Below are 17,980 nucleotides of genomic sequence, written 5' to 3'. Positions count from 1 at the left end.
AAAAAAAAAAAGACACACTAGGGGCTTAAAAGGGATCCACAATATGCCAGCAAGGAGGCCAATTAAGCCACTTATTTTTACATTACTATAAAATTATCCATTTCAATAAGAGTTTTGGTAGGAGGGTTAAAATCTCAACCTTCCATAGACTTGCACTAAGCCCAATTATCTAGCCAACTGTCATTCTGCCATTGAACTAGAGCTCATCCCCAATCACTTATCACTTTGTCAAATTTTATGCTCAAATTTAAACATATACATACCCGAAAACGACATCGATCAGAAAGAACGAATTTGCTCGAAAAGTTTTTATATGTTTTCACTTGTCAACTTTTATACTCAAAGTACTACATATTCATCTTTGTAATAATGGCATGCTTTCCCCAAGTATGCCTATGCTCATAGAATTAAATATTTGATATCGGTTCTTATAAAGGAAAAATGTGTTTAAAAATGAAATTTTTTTATTAAAATTGAAGGGAAAACCATCTAATACATATAGGTATCAAATATCTATATTGACTTAGATCAATAAGAATCTCGATACCTATATTATTAATTAATAACTATGCCTATGTGATTCCCTACTTTCTAAAGCCAGTATAATTTCTCGGTTGTTTCGATTTGGTCTTGCAGGACTTGAACTTGAGCGAGCCGAGGTGGGTACCTTATGGAACATGATGGCTAGGGTGACTCTAAACTCAGGTTGGCCAGATGAGTTGGAGTCTGTGCCTAGTGAAGTCCACGCGCCCAAGCCGTGCACTTGCACATATCATCGGACCATTTACACACAATAAAGGTACATGGCTGTATTATTTATTAAGTACGCGTGTTAATCAATTGCCAAGAGTGGAATACGTGTCGGGGCCGAGCCCCATAAAAAATTCTAATGATTGGGCTAAGTTTTGGCTGACTGATTGGTGGTCATGGGTGGGTTGAACCCACCAGTGTGACCTACCACTATGATCTTTAGATATTTTGACCCCACTATAAATAGCATTTATTACCTTTATTTATCAACATTTTATTATTTTACATGGTCGGTGATAAAAGTAAATAAGAGAGAGAAAATAAGGAAAGAGAAGGGTAGAAGAAGGAAAAAATGGGAGAAAAAATGCTCGTTGTGAGTCACCGAGGTTGAATCTTTCGATTTCAACACCGGATTAACGTCATCATCTTGAGATCTACGTTTTGAGGTGAGTGAAGTCCATATTCCTTATACCGAAACCCTAAGTGAAATCCTTCGATTTGGGTAGCAATCCATTTGGATCTTGTTATTATCTCTTGAAAATGTGAATCTAAAGTTTAATAAATGTCCTACATATTTATGAAGGATTTAAAGAAAGACTTACAAGATTTGTGAAGCATTTATTGATCTCTTGAGCTAAAGAGAAGATTTGGGGTTTTGAGGTGTTATTGAGTAAAGCGGTAAGATCCACGCTCAAAACTTTGGATCAACCTTAGATCTAGGTTGGAATCATGATTTGGAGCCTTAGATTTGTGAAAAATACGATTGAATCAACCCGTGGTGATTTCCCCAAGGTGGGATGAAGAATGGGAGAAAACAGTAAAATCCCGGTTCTGATTGGTGGGTGCTTGGGAATGGTCAGACCCACCAATCCAGCGCCACCTGTCCTAGGTGGGCTACTGGCTTGACTGACGAGCAAGACTAGTCGCCACCACTCTTGACCCGCCACTGATCCAGGAAGGGTTCCTGGGTTGAGTGGCGAGCGAGGACTGGTGGGTGCCTTGCCCCCCGGTTGACCCACCAATCCAACTTCTCATGTCCCAATTGGGTCCAAATTTATTGAGTAACCTTCTTTAGTGATTCTAAACATATTGAGATGATTATACATTATTGGTTATGAGCATAAAGTGAAGATATACAAAACCCAACTCTTTTTATGATATGTTGTACTATAAACTAGCATCATCGCACGCCGAATCTTCCTCGTATCAAGGGTGATCTTCGTACACAACTAGATAAGTGGGAAGAGAACATTGCATCATTTCATTCTAGTTGTAGACTAACCATGTCATCATATCATTATTGTGTAGACTAGTCATCCACGAGTGCCATTGCATGCATTGACTTGTGCATTATGAAATTCATTTATGATTTGACATGCTAATATCTTTAATTGTTAAATGTCTATTTCTGCTTGTGATATGGGATGGATGACTTTAAACTATTGAATATGATGCTTTGCTATATTAGACGTCGTAGTTGGCTTGGACACGAATGCATTGGTGGCCCGTGAAATGGGACGCAGTGGCACTATACAGTCGTACTATCTCACATATGAGCATGCAGTTAGGAATGACATATCCCTATGCTACGACCCTTCTCAACAAGGGTTTAGGTATTGGGTATATCACTGGGGGGAAAGACCGAAGTTGTATCTCAATGGTGGCGGTTAGAAGTACGCCTAACTGATCATTAGGATTGTCGGCAGCTTTGGTGACATAACAAGAGGGCCAATCGTACTGCTGCTTTAAATTTAATGCAGAATAAGGCCCATTTTACTTTAATGTCACTGAGAAACAGTAATTTATTTGAATGTCGCTAAGGAACAATAATTTACTTTATCGGTACCCACGGCTAGCCTTCTGTGGCAACATTATGGGCGTATTGCGGGATGGGGTTCATGGCTCGTACCCGGAGCATACGCTACTGTGGTTGCGAGTAGCACATGACCTATAACTCAGAATTATTGTTTAGGTGACTAAGATAATAAAATTTGTATTGCGTATACTTGTTTGGTATTTCTTTTCGTTTACTGGGCTAGTGAGATCATCCCACATGCACACCATTTTTAGATGATTTTATAGGTTATCCAGTCGAAGAGCTAGAGCTGGGACCCACCCTGGAATTTTCAATCAAGGACTGGTGGGTCCCTGAAGATCTTGAACACTGGGCTGAGTGCGCGTGCGAGAGTTATGTTGCGGGATAGTAACACTGATACTTACATAGGATTTTTTTTTATTATTTTATAAATGTTACCCCTTTTGTGTTCTGGATGTTTAAATTGTATTTCTTATGCATATATCACGCTTACGGGCCCAAATGTAAGTGTATTATGTGATACAATTTGGGCAAGAATATTGGGGTATTTACATGTATGTACATGTCAGGCTTTCACTGAAATACATGATTTGTTTAACTTAGTGTGTGTGTATGTTGTGTTGTGGTTACTGTATTAGATGATCCTTACAGGTTTTGAGTTAACTGGAGTTAACTCGATCACCGGTCCGATTCTATATGGAACGGGATGTACAACCTATGTACTTTACCACTTGACAAATTCCATTTAATATGAAACTAACATATAGGTGGGGAACTAATGGTTTGCTTGTCGTAAAAAATATATGTTCATTTAGCAACCACATGGTTGATTTTTGGGCTTACCAAATAAGGTTATCTAGTGAATTCAACCATATATGTTTTGACCATGAAATGTGTGCTAATATGAATATTATATGTAGTCTATGGTTAGCACCACACTTCTATTTATTGCTTCAAATGTGATTCTTTTTCAACTAAGAAACAAATAAGTGTAGTCATTTTTCAGCCACTTTTCAAAATTCATATTTTCTTATATATCTCTCCCCGTGTGTTCCACATAACTCTCTCTCTCTCTCTCTCTCTCTCTCTCTCTCTCTCTCTCTCTCTCTCTCTCTCTCTCTCTTTACATTTTGGTGCCGTTTGATAACACTCTGGGAGAATGTTTCTGGTGTTCTTCTATTATGCGGGAATGCAAATAGAACAGAAATATGTTTGGCACGTCCGGTTCATTTTTGTATTCCCCCGGAATGAACCAATGAAAAAGAATGAGTAAATAATACATTGCAAGAGTACCAAAAAGTTGCTTTTCTATTCTTTTAGAAACTTAAAATAACAAAACTATTCAAAACCCCCACAATCCCTTTTCTCCATCTCACGATCAAAAACCCCCAAAATCCTAAGGAAAACCTGCAATAGGTTTTCACTCTCTCGGTCGCGGCTTCCCTGCAACTGTCACCGCTTCCCTGCAACGGTTGCCACTTCCCTGCAACAGTCGCAGCTTCCCTGCAACGGTCTCTCCTCTCGGTCGCCGCTGCCCTCTCTCTCCTTCGCCGCTTCCCTGTCTCTCTCTCTCTCGGTCGCAGGTCAGTCGCCGTTTCCCTGTATCTCTCTCTCGGTCGCAAGTCGGTCGCAGGTTGGTCGCCGGTCGCTGCTTCCTTGCCTCTCACGATCGTCGCTTCCCTGCAACTCACGATCAAAGTCGCCATTTCCCTACAGCAGGTATTGTCTCGCTCTCTTGCTCTCTCGCTGTCTCGCTCTCTCAGTCTCAAGTATCGACACACCCAACAAATTTGAAGTCGTTAGCTCCAGTTTCCTGATTCAATTGCAGAAAGAAACATTTTGCAGAGCTGTTAGTCTCAAGAACAGAAATTCTTAACTGATGCAACACTGGAAAAAAAGAGAAGGGGTTAATTTACCTTGTTTTTCATAGCTAATGAAAGTTAGTCAAGTACTCAAGTCTGATCATAGAGGTTTAAAGTGGGCTTTTTGATCTTATATTTTGTCTGTTGAGTGATTGAATCATAATTGATTTCCTATAAATATTAGGAAAAGAGTTAGAATATTATTTCTCTGTTTGTGTTTATATTTCTAACAGTCTCTTTTGTTTTGTTTCTTCCTGAACCCAGGTTAGTTTTCTACTCTTCTAACTAGCTTATGGCACCCCTATTTTTGGTGTCAATTCCAGTTTGCTCATATTACTAATTTCTCTTTCAATTCTGCCAAGATTGATCTGGAATTTTGTCAGAAATTCTCTGCTGTCATATTTTAATTGTTCTTAATTTGAAACCTGAATTTATTATCATCTTAGTTCTCTCATCTCTACTCTAGCCTTCCTTTAGCACTAGGACTTTACTATTGGCCTTTCTTTCTGAATTACGATTTCTGTAATATTATACCATTCAACAGTCCTCATAAAAAATATCACTTGACTAGGTTTTTAGGACAGTTAGATCTTTTCTTAGTTATTAATTTTCTCCTTTAGTTCATCTACTCTAAATTGTCTGATTTTTAATCTTATCTTATTATCTTCTATTTTGTTCATTAGTCCCTATCATTTTTCTTGTTATTTCTCTGGTTGGAGATCCACCTTGCAGGTCCCTTTTCCTGTAGAATATACTTAGAGGATTAAAAGACCAGAGTTACCATTATTGAGCCTTTTTTTAACTAATAAAATCTTCAGTTTAATAAATAAACTTGTAACAACTGAATAGGTATTATAAATAATTAACCCAAGTTTAACAAAGGGTAACAGCTGAATAGGTAACCCAAGTTTAACAAAGGGCAAACGGGTTAATGCTAATTATAAATAATCATTTACCAAGAAAATGGCAGTAACTGTTGAAAGAGACAAAGCATAAGGTAGTGTGCTAGAAAGTCAAGGGCCAGCATCTGACTTACAGGAATAGGTACTACAACCTCTTTCAATAATGGCTTGTAATCAGATGGAGCCTTGTAACTTGGGTTCAGCTTTAGAATTTCACCTGGAAATACCAATGAACAACTTGAGAATAAAGTGTTAAATACTCCTTTTCTTTGAATTTCACCTGGAAACTCCATTTCTTTGATGTGCATAGACTATTTCTTTTTTTAGGCTATAATGAGATGTGTTTCTAATTTTAGATTAATGGCATCCATTTCGAGAGCTAATAACGAGGCAGCAAAATGGACTCAAAGAGAACAAGATTATCTCTTGAAATTAATGGTTGAACAAGTGAAAGTTGGTAATAAGAGTTCTAGCACTTTCAATAAAGGTGGGTGGAACAATATCAAGAAGGGGCTTGAGGAAAAAGCTAATCGGTCATTTACGATGGTTCAATTAAGGAATAAGATGAATAAAATGCGATTCGATTACAGCGCTTTCAAGAGACTACTGGATACTACAGGTTTTGGTTGGAATTCCGTGACGAGGACCTGTACAGTTGAAGATGAGAGTGTTTGGGATGTACACATCAAGGTATACTGTACTTTTATATGATTTTTTTAATATTCGGTGTAATTTTATCTAATAGCTAGTTTGTAAAATTTCCAGGCAAATCGTGATTGGTCAAAGTTTAGGAGGAATGGGCTACCACATTGGCCTGAACTATGTATAATTTTTGGGGATTCATATGCTAGTGGGATAGGAGGATTCGGGAATGAATCTGATTTCAGGTTTGAAGAGGAATCGAGAGGTGTTGATGATGAGGTGGATGCAGATGTAGATGTAACTCCAACTACTCCATTGGCTAATACCTTGCCAACAAGTTATTATGAAAGACAAGATCCAGAAACTGATCGTCCTAGAGTCAACAGAAGACTTGATAGGACACCTACAGGATATAGGAAGAAGAGTAGGACAACTGGTATTGAACGCGCCATACAGACCCTAGCCGAGTCAGTAGCAAACAAGAATACTTCAACCCCAAGCTCAACTCCAATGGGTCTCACTCCAAATACCACAGATTTCAGCACTTCTACTTGTGTTAGATTATTGGAAACTATGAATGATATCCCAAGAGAGTTGCATATTAATGCGTGCAAGAGGATATTGGTGGATCGGGAATGGAGAGAATAATTCATTACTCTCAAGGATGAAACGAAATAATTGGCTTTTGATGTGTTAGATTGATGGATGATAATCTAACCTTTTTTTTTTAATATGGATGATTGTAATGAAATACATTTAAGACCTTTTGTAGTAGGATCGATATATTTTGTTAGGTACACTTGATGTAAAAGTGTAATATGGATATTTACACTTTATGCTACTTTTCTAAATATGCCAGTTAAATTTTACTATTATTGTAGCAATGATTCTGTTGGATGTCTTTTGTTTTAAATACTTATTACATCATCTGATAATTATGCATGTTGGATGATTATAGTTTTATAGATCTTTTAGAAAATTTGTATTAGGGGATAAACATTTGTATGATATTAACAAGTTTAAAATTTGTATGAATAAGTTATGGCAAATGTCGATAATACTCCAATAATCTCCTCTACTGACGACGATGTAGAAGAATTGATTCTCGCAACATTGTTGATAGTACAATATCATTATTCCAGCGATTTATACACTAGAGAACCACGTAGGGATAGTGCATTCACAGGGGCAGCATGGGTACATGAGGTGTTGCATGGGCATGCAAACCGCTGTTACGAAGAATTTGGCATGGAACGACATGTGTTTTTAAATTTATGCCTACTAATGAGACATCGTGGTTGGTTACAAGACAGTCGCAAAATTAGGGTAGATGAGCAATTGGCAATGTTCATGTTCAGAATAACAGGTGTAGGTCCTACTAATTGAGCAGTTGAGGAGAGATTCCAACATTCAGGACAGACTGTCAGCTATTACTTTGGCAAAGTATTGCAAGGGGTGCTTAAGCTTTCTAAGGAGTATATCAAAGCCCCATCGTTTGATGAGATTCCTATGGAAATAATTGCAAACAACAAATGGTGGCCATATTTTAAGGTAAATTGGCAATTTTCTTTCTAATAAGTTTACATCATTTTTTAACTTATGATCGTTTTTTGTTTCACATAATAGTGCTTTTGGTTGGTTTTTTGTTTTATTTTAATTAGGATTGCATTGGTGCCATAGATGGTACACATGTTACGGCTATAGTTCCCAAGGGAAAACAGATCCCATATCGAGGACGGAAGGGGATAACAACCCAAAATGTGATGTGTGCCTGCTCGTTTGACATGAAATTCACTTTTGTATATGCGGGTTGAGAAGGCAATGCAAATGATTGTCGTGTATTCAATAGAGCCCTAGAGGATCCTACTTTACGATTTCCTCATCCTCCCCAAGGTATATCAATTCCCAAATTATCATGTATGCAAATGATTATTGTGTATGCTTTTAATGTCTTGCTTTATCATATTGTAGGGAAGTATTACGTTGTAGACTCAGGATATGCGAGTAGGAATGGACACTTGACACCATTTAAAGGAGAGAGATATCATATACCAGATTATAATGGAGGAAGAAGACAACCCAGAAGTACTAAGGAATTGTTTAATTATAGACATTCTTCTTTAAGGAATCATATTGAGCGTTGTTTTGGGATTTTAAAATCAATATTCCCTATTTTAAAAAACATGCCTCAATTCTCACTTAGTTACCAAAGTTATATTGTGATAGCTTGCTGTGGACTTCATAACTATATTAAATCTGAACAAATAGCAGATGCACTTTTTCAACAATATGGGGAAGATGACTACTATGATCCTAATGAAGAGAGAGTCAGGGTAGTCAACGCTCACGGAGAATAAGAAGATGGTGATATTGCGAGTACTTCTACTACAATTCATCAGGGCAGTCAACGTGTACAAAGAAGACAGATGAATAAGCTAAGGATACAAATTGCAAATCAAATGGCAGTAGATAAGGGTTACCCCCTGATTTGATTGTTTATGTAATAAAATTTCAAGACACCTATTTGCAGCTATGATTTTTATTTTGTAATTCCTATAAACTTGAATAGTAGACTTTTGTTTTCTTATTAAGATAAATGTGGAAACTCTTTATGTTTATATTTTATTATTTCCTTTAAGTAATAGTATTTTAAAAGATAATTTCATAAACAAATTATTTCCTTATTTAAGTTAAATTTGATCATAATAGCATGTTTGTAATTATTGATTTCATTGTTCAAAAGTGAATTTTCATTATTGTACTCTTCAGGAATAGAAGTGTTTGTCAAACGCTGTTTCTGTTATTTTCCTGTTCTAAAGCCATTTCTGAAATAGTTTTACCAAACGTTGTTTCTGTTCCGCCAGAGTGTCTTCACAGCATGGAATCGAAAAAGAACACTTCTGTAAAAGAACACTCTCCAGGAATAGAAGTGTTATCAAACGGCCTCTTTGAATACTTTATTTTGTCATTTGTCAAACTGTTTATGATTGATATCTGACATGTTGAAGAAAAATCGCTTATGCCCATGACCATCATTGCGCTTGGAACAATAAATGAGTATTTTGGATCTTCAACACATAGGGAGAATAATTGTGAAATTACATTCGTGGATGAATAGTTCACCCTCAATGTAGAAGAACTTTCTCCAACTATTAAACTCTAAAAGATAATATCGAGGCTAATTTAATGGATTACCAAAAAAAAATTTGTCAGCAAGAAAAGGCATTTTAATGAAACAACAATGATTGGTGGGCTTATAAGAGTTGAAATGACTAAAGGATAAACCAAATGTGGCAAGGGCAATTAGGGATAAAAAAATTAATGAATTAGTTGATCTTGATCACTATGACCTCATATTAAATGAACTTATCTAGTTCATAAAAGGCTAAATTGAGTTGAGTTTTGATGTCTAATATCAAATTTGCACGTCAGATTAAGGATGGTTAGACATACTTATAGTCATTGTTGCGATGTTAGAAAAAGCCTAATAAACGGATCAAGCTATCATTTGTTGTGTTGCTTGGACTTTTAAATCATACCTATCAAATTTAAGGTAAAAAAAACCCATTAAATTCATGATTGAATATTAAAACCTATCAACAAAATCAATGGAGTTTATTTTTTCTTGGCAAATATATAAACAATTATTACAAATATGGGTGAGGGATCATTAGTTGGCACAACCATGGTGATCAACTAGCTTTTTTGGGGCATTTTGGATCAAAGGTTGTGAGTTTGATGGTAGTTTCAGGCATTCATACATACAGAAAAGAAATGAGAAATAACGATTAACTAGTGTACAAAGGATTCTACTTTGCACCATCAATCAATGGACATTTATCCTTAAAATATTATATTTGGAATGGAAAGTGATTCTTTGTACTGTGATAGCGTGGTTTACGGCTACTGTCAAAGTCTATTTCTATCTCTATTCTCCTCAAAACAAGGGGCAAAGATGTCTTTTCACATAAAGAGAGAGAGAGAGAGAGAGAGAGAGAGAGAGAGAGAGAGAGAGAGAGGTCACACTCTTTGACAAGGTTCTTTTTCTTATTTCGAATTCTCAAACTGAAAATTTTGTATTTCTAAACTCCAAAACTTTATAGTTGAATTATTGTTATTATTAATTTTTTTTATCATCCACAAACTCAAATTTTGTGATTTTTCCTCAAAAATTTTTAACCTATTCCAATTCGATCCGTGTTGTTAACAAAATTATTCATAGAATTGCTACCTGTTGTTACCATAGCCCATAAGTTTATTGGTTATAAGCAATTGGAGTTAATAATTCATATATGTAGATCTATATCATAGTTCAATTAATATCTAATATCAATTATATGCTTGACAAAAAATTGTAAAATATCTGAAGAACTTATGATACCAGTCCCACCATATTTTAACTCAAGAATATTCTTACAAAAAAAAAAAATTCCTCAGCTACCTTGGGAAATCAATGAATCCACACACATTTATTAGGAGAGGTCCTTTAGGGATTTGCATTTTCTAAAAGTGATAACGTTTCTGCTGTTTCTGTTTTAAGAAACGTCAGAAACATAAATTTCCGTTTATAGAAACAGAAACGGAATTGAAGGTGTTTGATAAGTCATGTTTTTAGAAGTCGATGGTAACCAGTGAAAGAATTGCCACAAGTCGTTTCCAGAAACAACGAAACAAGTTGAACTGTTTCGCCTGGGTCGTTTCTTGAACCATAAATAAGTAAAAATTTATATTTCTATTTCTAAAAATAAGTGAAACGAAACAGTTTTATCAAACGCTTTTTGCTCCGATTCTGCTGTTTCTGGAAACGTTATCAAACGGGCCCCAACACTCAAATCACATTAGTGTATGAGGCATAGGTTCCCATATATAAGATCTCATTTTACTTGATTAGATTGGTTAATGACTTAATTTTGATTTTTGGGATGACAGCAAAATATTTCTAAAATTATCTTGGTTAGATTGGTTGATGAGTTAATTTTGAGATTTTTGTTGTTTTTGGAAAATTTGTCTTTGGAGATGACATCAAAACATTTATAAAATTAATGAGGTACTCATGAATATTATGCCTTTCTTGTTGTAGTCTCTTGCTTGTTAGAAAGGATCTGATTCCGTTCAAACCAGGTTGAAAAACCTAGAATCGGATTCAGTGATAAGCTGAAACTGATTCGGAAGCTATGGAATCATATAGGAACATAACAAAAGAATAGAGCCCTTAAAAAGCTTTCTAAAAAAAAAAAACCCCCTTAAAAACAGAAGGAGAAAGGGGATTGGTTATGGCCGATTCAACCGATTTGATTTTAGTTTTTAAATCCATGGCTAAAAATAGGTAGATTGGACTGTCCCTTTTTTGATTTGGTTGTCACACAAAACAATCCTAGTCCAAAGTCCAAGCCGAACTTAACTAGTTCTGGTTGCAGTTATCTGTTGCGTTGTCTATTATCCCCCTCCACCCAGGCCCCCCCCCAAAAAAAAGACTGACACGACCCTAATGTGTCTCATCCCATCCATGGACTCCACATTCTCTCTCTCATCTAGGGATGGAATAGAGTCAAGATTTTTTAAAACCTAGACTAACCGTAAGTCATTTTAGCTCAGCTTAAGCCCAACCTAACCCTAATACCAATCTTGTCAGGCCAGTCCTTTCTAATTGGCCTTGATCAGGCCAGGGTTAGGCTGGGTTACCTTAATTGATCTTGATTTTTATTAGGGTAGAGCTGATTCTAATTGATCTTGATTTTTGTCTGGACAAAGCTAGCCTTAATTGAGCTAGCTAGATTTTTTTGTTTGTTTGTATGTCTTTATATACATTCATAATCAATTTGAGTCATTCTTAAAAGCAATTCTAAAGGCTTCAAGGTTTAAACATAATATATAATAATCAATAGGAAAATGTTTATTGTGGGAGAACATGAGCTTTGAACGGGCACAAGAACCAATAGGAGAATGTGCAAAAGAATAAAAATAGAGTCATTATAGCATTTCAAAAGGAATAGGGCGGTACCCATTGACGTGAGTACACAACTAAACACAACGGGGGAGGGAAAACTGTTCTGCCCTAACATTGAAGATGCTTTCATATGCCCTTCCATTGGTTCACAAACTAGTTTGTACTACACCAGTAGAGTGGCATTCTCTTGTCCAATTAATATATAGTTAAATTTATAGTCAAGTTCACCTTGCTTGAGCTCAAGTATAGACTTTAGTCTAAGCCTACCCTACGGGTTACGGTGGGTTCAAGTTCATTTGCCCAAATTTACACCCCTGCTCCCATCATTATTTCTCTCCCCTAGCTGGATGACTCATGCATAGTTTCTCTGATGTGGTAGTTATCACTATCCCTATTATTATTTTTCTAAAATTCAATTTTTACTATTTTTTCCATTTTAATTTTTTCAAATTTGATCAAATCTGGTCTGATCCAGAACTGGACGGTGTTCCATTCACCTCCCAGCCCGGTTTTTAAAACCTATGAACCCGCCCATTATTCCCCCGCCCCCTCCTTTCGCAGTCTCACCCCAAGAAGTAAAAAATTAAGGGCCCGTTTGATAATGTTTCTAGAAACAGAAACGGAATTGAAGGTGTTTGAAAAGTCATGTTTTAAGAAGTCGATAATAACCAGTGAAAAAATGACCACAAGTCGTTTCCAGAAATGGGAACTTGTTTCGCCTGGGTCGTTTCTTGAACCATAAATAAGTATACATTTCTATTTCTATTTTTGAAAATAAGTGAAACGAAACAGTTTTATCAAACGCTTTTTGCTCTGTTTCTGCTGTTTCGGGAAACAGAAACGACAGAAACGCGTTTCTTGAAATGTTATCAAACAGGCCCTAAGAATGTTTGAAAAGGTTAGAAACGGATCTTTGCCGGGTCCATCCCATGTAGAATTATAGAGGTTCCCACTTCCCCTACGAGATCGGGAATTGGGAATCTGGAATCTGGAATCTGGAATCTGGAATCTGGAATCTGGAATCTGGAATCGGGAATCGGGAATCGGGAATCGGGAATTTGGAATCGGGTCCAGCCGTCCAGGTCACTCCAGATTACAGTGCATAAATACCGAAAAGTGGGACCTACCACTTTCACTTACAGTTCATCCCTATATTAATGACCCGAGTTTTCTGGCGAAGAGAATTAGATGATGGAATAGAAAAATGGAGATCCAGAGAAAAAGCAGCTCTTCAGCTTATACTTCCTGTCGGTAGCGTCTCTGTGTTCCTCCTCTACTTCCTCCTCGCTCTGTTTCTCTACCAATCTCTCCTCCTCCGGGACACCAAGACAAGCGCATGAAGACAAGCCTCTACATCTCTACTGCAACTGTTTACAATCTCCAATTAGCCGTTCGAAGTTCGAACACCGAAGGTGAAACTTTATAGCTCTAAGAACATCCTCTTCTGCGAAACCCTTTTTTTCTTTTTAACTGAAGTTTGAATTACTTCACAGAATGATTCGCTGGTTTTCTCGATTTGATGATCTTCTTTCCCTTGAGAACTTGTTTAACTTTGTTTTTTGAAGACTTAAAGTGGTTCTGCTTTCAGATCACTGACACGATTCTTCTTCTGGTATAAATTTGTCTGCTTCTTCTTAATCTCTTCTGTAATTTTCTCCCAGTTTCTCCTAATTATTTCCCGTTAAACTGCATATTGGAGCTTTTCCCTTTGTAGTATCCGTTAAGCTTAACTGTTGATTTTTCTTCAGTAGTTTTATCGAGATTGTAGGGTTTTCCGTCATTAAAGCTCAGTAAGCTTCTTGTCGACATTTGCTTCCTTTGTTTTATGATTTTCAATTTCGGAAATTCTTCTACGTTAACTGAACTAAAAGCTTGTAATGATTGCTTCCACCAGTTATTGCCTTCATTTGATAATAGAAGCAATTGTGGATTATACGTCACTGAACTTATTTTTGACTTATTTACGCTATTGCTAGCTCTTGTTACAGTCTCAGAGTTCTTTCCTAAGCTCTCAGATAAGTACAGAATGAAAATGTTTGGATGTCTGCTGTCCCTACTCTGCTTTCTTGTCATGGCCCCGTCCATGAATTCTTGGTCTGCCGCCACTGATGTGGAAACGTGTGCTGGGACGGTAGCCATGAGATACCGGAACGACAAGATCTCGATAACCGATTTTGGAGGTGTGGGTGACGGCCGCACATTGAACACACTGGCCTTTCGGGCGGCGATATTTCGTATTCAACATCTCAGGAGGAGAGGCGGTACACTACTCTACATCCCTCCTGGCGTTTATCTCACGGAGAGCTTTAACCTTACCAGCCACATGACTCTGTACCTGGCTGGGGGTGCTGTAATTAAGGCTACTCAGGTATTCTCCTTCTCTGCAAGTCATTGGTTGATTTTAATCTTCCATTTCTTCCTTTGCAACTGCAATTCATTGGCTGATTTTAGAGGATTTGAGACCAAGGGGCAAGGGACAGGAGCATCCAGTCTTAGAGCTCACTCAAAGACCAGACTATCACCCTTGATTGAGAGGAAATTCCAGCCTTAGTCTGGTTTAGCTTGAGTAAAGCTTATCCTTTATTTTGTCCGTGGACAACTTCTATATTCTAGCATTTTATATGGTTATTGGACCTCCACAAGAATGCCAATAGCATAAGTGGATGTAGTCTTTTGGCCTGCATGTGGCTTATGGAATAATTTTGGGGTTTGGATTAGATTCGTTCTAGTATCTTGGCCTATTCTTAGCATATTGGTTTGCAATCAACGGGAGAGATTGCTGCATTAGTTTAATAAAGATGTATTCTTGCTTATTTTATACCTCTATGTGTGGACAAATGTGGTATTTTATAATGTTTCTGGCCAGAATTGAGTTAACTTTGTTCTTATGGTTAATTGACCAGCATGTGATCTGTAAATTTGAATATGGGCCTTGGATTAGAATACTACATAAATATGATAGCAAAATAGCCTGTGACATTGCTATCACTAAGGGAGGGGCCTATTGAAAGAATGTTTACATATTTAAAAAGGTTCAATTGTATTAATGTAAATTTCAAGTGTTGATATAGTTAATAGCAATTGATATAAAGTTCCTTTTTATGTTTTCGTTTGTTGGATTCAGGCTACTAGCTTATTAGTGGGGGAGGGGGGAGGGGGGAGGGCACTACTTCAATTACTCTTTCTAAAATTTTTTTGTGAGGACTCTTTTTTTACTTTTGGTAATGTATTTCGAACAGAAGAAAAGATGCAGGCTTTGGGTTTGTTCAAAACCATTGTAGTCTACTTTTATTGGATTCAAACTTGGAATCTATCTGTTTTCTTTTGCTTGCAGTTTGTTTGCTAGCTGAACACCCTGGTGACCTGCAGTCGTTGTGTCATAAAAGGTTGCATACAGTATGAAATTTAAATCAGCTTCATCAGATGACTCAACCTTCTGCTCCTTCAATTACTACTTCTAAGCTCTGTTGATTGTTCAACTGAAAAAATAAAATAAAAAATAAAATAAAAAATAAAATTGTCTTTTGGATTGTAATTCAATCTGGTTAGTTCTTAGTTAATCTGGTTGGTGGGACCTTTGAACAGTGGGTCATGTTAATATAGGCCGTTGAAAATCAAAGGCTTGTGGTTCAATAGATAGGCATAATTTGGACATATTTGATGATTGGGCTCATCAATCTGTTAAATTTCACCCTCTGATTTTTTTGAGTCATTTCCAATCTCCCATATTGTGGGTATCTTCTGCATTGGTTGGTTTTTCACATAACACTTATACTTGATCTTGTGTTTTAATTTATAAAGAAACCCCTTCGACACCAGCAATTCCATGACTGGGTCCACTCAGTGTTGACAAGTTGAGTATACATGGCATAAATGAAGGATTAGAAGCAACTTCATAGTCTTTGTTCTCTGGATCCTAATAAATTATCTTTTGTCACAAAAGTCTTAGCTGTTTTAACTTACCCTCTTTGCATTTTGATGCAGAACACATGGAACTGGCCCTTAATTGCTCCCTTACCCTCTTATGGAAGGGGCAGAGAACTACCTGGCGGGAGGTACATAAGTTTTATCCATGGGGATGGGGTTCGTGATGTAGTAATTACAGGTGATTTCTGACTTTAATGACTTTTACTGTCGTGATTTTTTTGCTGGAAGTAACAGATAACAAGTGTCAGTTTTCACAGCTCGGCTTATCTTATATTTTGAAGGGGTTCTATGTCATACTGAGCTAGTTGGAGTGGTGCCTGAAGCCCGACTCAATATAGTTCAAATATAGGCCTGAATTTCTCATGGCTTGTGCAAGTTTGCATTCGTAGCTGATTCTGCAGAGTGCAGACAGGCCCATGATTTATGGATGTATAAAATCAGCCCCACATTTTTTTTTTCAATGCATTTTCATAGTGATTTTCTTGTCATCTGAGTTCTGAATAAGTGATCTCAAAGTGTGAATCAACACAGAACTTTTGGTTCTCCCCCCCTCCCAACAGTATTTGTCTGGTTCTTTCTCTCGGCTAAATGACGAGGGCTTTCACAGGTGAAAATGGTACTATTGATGGCCAAGGTGATGTTTGGTGGAATATGTGGAGGCAAAAAACCCTTCGGTTCACGAGACCAAACCTCATTGAGTTCATGCATTCGAGACACATCATCATTTCCAATGTGATCTTCCAAAACTCTCCCTTCTGGAACATTCACCCTGTTTATTGCAGGTAATAATACGGTATCGAAGTTGAATTATGAATTTTACATTTCAGAGATCCCACTAACAGTACACATAAATATGTACATACTAATTTAATCTATGTATTACCTTGGGGGCTTTGATCGTCACCAGAGGACATATTGCTTTTTTTTTTTTCTAATTCCCAAGCTTATTTATGTATTCTTAGAATTTTATGATTATGATTGGTGAAAACTAGTGCTTTAAAAATAATGACCTGAAACACAGGTTGAAGTAATAAATGCAAGGGTAAATTAGTGACACATACTCTGATGAGTCTAATCTCTCTCTCTCTTTCTCTTTGCAGCAATGTTGTTATTCGATATGTCACCATTTTGGCTCCACATGATTCTCCCAATACAGATGGAATTGATCCAGGTGAATATTCTTAACTGTACAAGAAGGTCCTTTAACTGATTACTTCCACAACTTTACACAAAAATGTTCTATGTAAAAAGATATTGCTTATGGCTGAGATGCACATCCATCTATGATAAGGAGAGTCTTTTTTTCGATTTGATGGCATGAGAATTGTACAGAATCAGCTATTTCTGCACTTCTAGAACCTTCTGTGAAATTGATTAATGTGTCCTACATTGGTAAAATAAAATAAGGCGAAAGGTTGGCTGGGTGGCTGATATAATTGTGCCATGTGAAAAGACAAGTGGAAATTCCAACAATGGATATCTTAGGAATGGTCTGGAATCTGAATTAGTCATGTGTTAAATTTCAGCCTCTAATTCAATTATTACCCATCTCATATAATGGCATAGCTTCCCATGCATGTTCGTGCACCCTTTCTGTTGTCCATACATCCTTCTGGTAGAACCAAAATTTTCAATGCTTTCTTTTGCCACTTGGCAAACTTCTTTTGGGCTGAAATTTGATGTGAGCAGAGGTAGGGCCTTAGGACCTTACTGTCTGCCAAATTTTAGTCCTACCTGATAGGTGCGCCACCCCGCATAGCGTAGGTGAATTGGCAAACTAGCTAACTCTATTTAATGAAATTGATAAAATGAGGTACTTATTTATGCTTTACCACCCAAAGGAGTGTTTGTGGTTCAAATACTTTTTAAAAGAGCCCTGATTTAAATTTAGGCTGTGTTTGGTATGCATTCTCGGAATAGATTTTAGGTCTAGAACACATTCTGATGGCCAATTTTCTCACTCCAGAATGCATGGTAGACCCAAAATCTATCCCAAGAATGCTTACCAAACACACTTAAAGTACACGAGTGGTGCACTGTGGGTTGTCTTCCTTAGGCCTGGGATTGAATCCTTCTTCATCCCCCTGCCCATATACTTCCTATCCCTCCCCACCTCCCCCACCCCCACCCCCAC

The 17,980-nt window shown here is 37.1% G+C and overlaps 2 protein-coding genes and 1 long non-coding RNA gene across 5 annotated transcripts in view; all 3 read left to right on the top strand.

Annotated features, from left to right (window-relative positions):
* The first annotated feature begins 5,690 nt into the window (after positions 1-5,690).
* Positions 5,691-6,620, top strand: LOC122061679. Its single transcript, XM_042625094.1, has 2 exons — positions 5,691-6,020; positions 6,096-6,620. The coding sequence occupies exons 1-2, from the start codon at positions 5,691-5,693 to the stop codon at positions 6,618-6,620; spliced, it is 855 nt and encodes a 284-aa protein (XP_042481028.1).
* Positions 6,621-7,011: 391 nt separating this feature from the next.
* On the top strand, positions 7,012-7,985 carry LOC122060568. The gene is made up of 3 exons (XR_006134433.1): positions 7,012-7,523; positions 7,634-7,865; positions 7,944-7,985. It is a non-coding gene; the product is annotated as an uncharacterized LOC122060568 (long non-coding RNA).
* A 5,112-nt stretch (positions 7,986-13,097) lies between these two features.
* The window catches only part of LOC122061528 (probable polygalacturonase), a 5,920-nt gene continuing 1,037 nt past the window's right edge, over positions 13,098-17,980 (top strand). Inside the window, exons 1-5 of one of the 3 annotated variants that reach the window (XM_042624818.1) lie at positions 13,098-13,331; positions 13,935-14,287; positions 15,904-16,024; positions 16,454-16,628; positions 16,947-17,017. In XM_042624818.1, the coding sequence (XP_042480752.1) occupies positions 13,256-13,331; positions 13,935-14,287; positions 15,904-16,024; positions 16,454-16,628; positions 16,947-17,017 (796 nt within the window). In that variant the 5' untranslated portion in view covers positions 13,098-13,255. Of the gene's footprint in view, positions 13,332-13,895; positions 14,288-15,903; positions 16,025-16,453; positions 16,629-16,946; positions 17,018-17,980 lie in introns of all 3 variants that reach the window. The other 2 variants (XM_042624817.1, XM_042624816.1) reach the window with 2 other exon arrangements.

This window comes from Macadamia integrifolia, chromosome 14 (genome assembly GCF_013358625.1).
Source record: "Macadamia integrifolia cultivar HAES 741 chromosome 14, SCU_Mint_v3, whole genome shotgun sequence".
NCBI lineage: Eukaryota > Viridiplantae > Streptophyta > Magnoliopsida > Proteales > Proteaceae > Macadamia > Macadamia integrifolia.
Note: the sequence above shows the minus strand (reverse complement) of the source record. Positions and strands in the feature narration are given on the sequence as shown.

Coding starts and splice junctions, on each gene's coding strand:
- LOC122061679 (XM_042625094.1), top strand. CDS start 5,691: ATGGCATCCATTTCGAGAGCTAATAACGAGGCAGCAAAATGGACTCAA. Junction 6,021..6,095: donor TTTGGGATGTACACATCAAG/GTATACTGTACT, acceptor TAAAATTTCCAG/GCAAATCGTGATTGGTCAAA.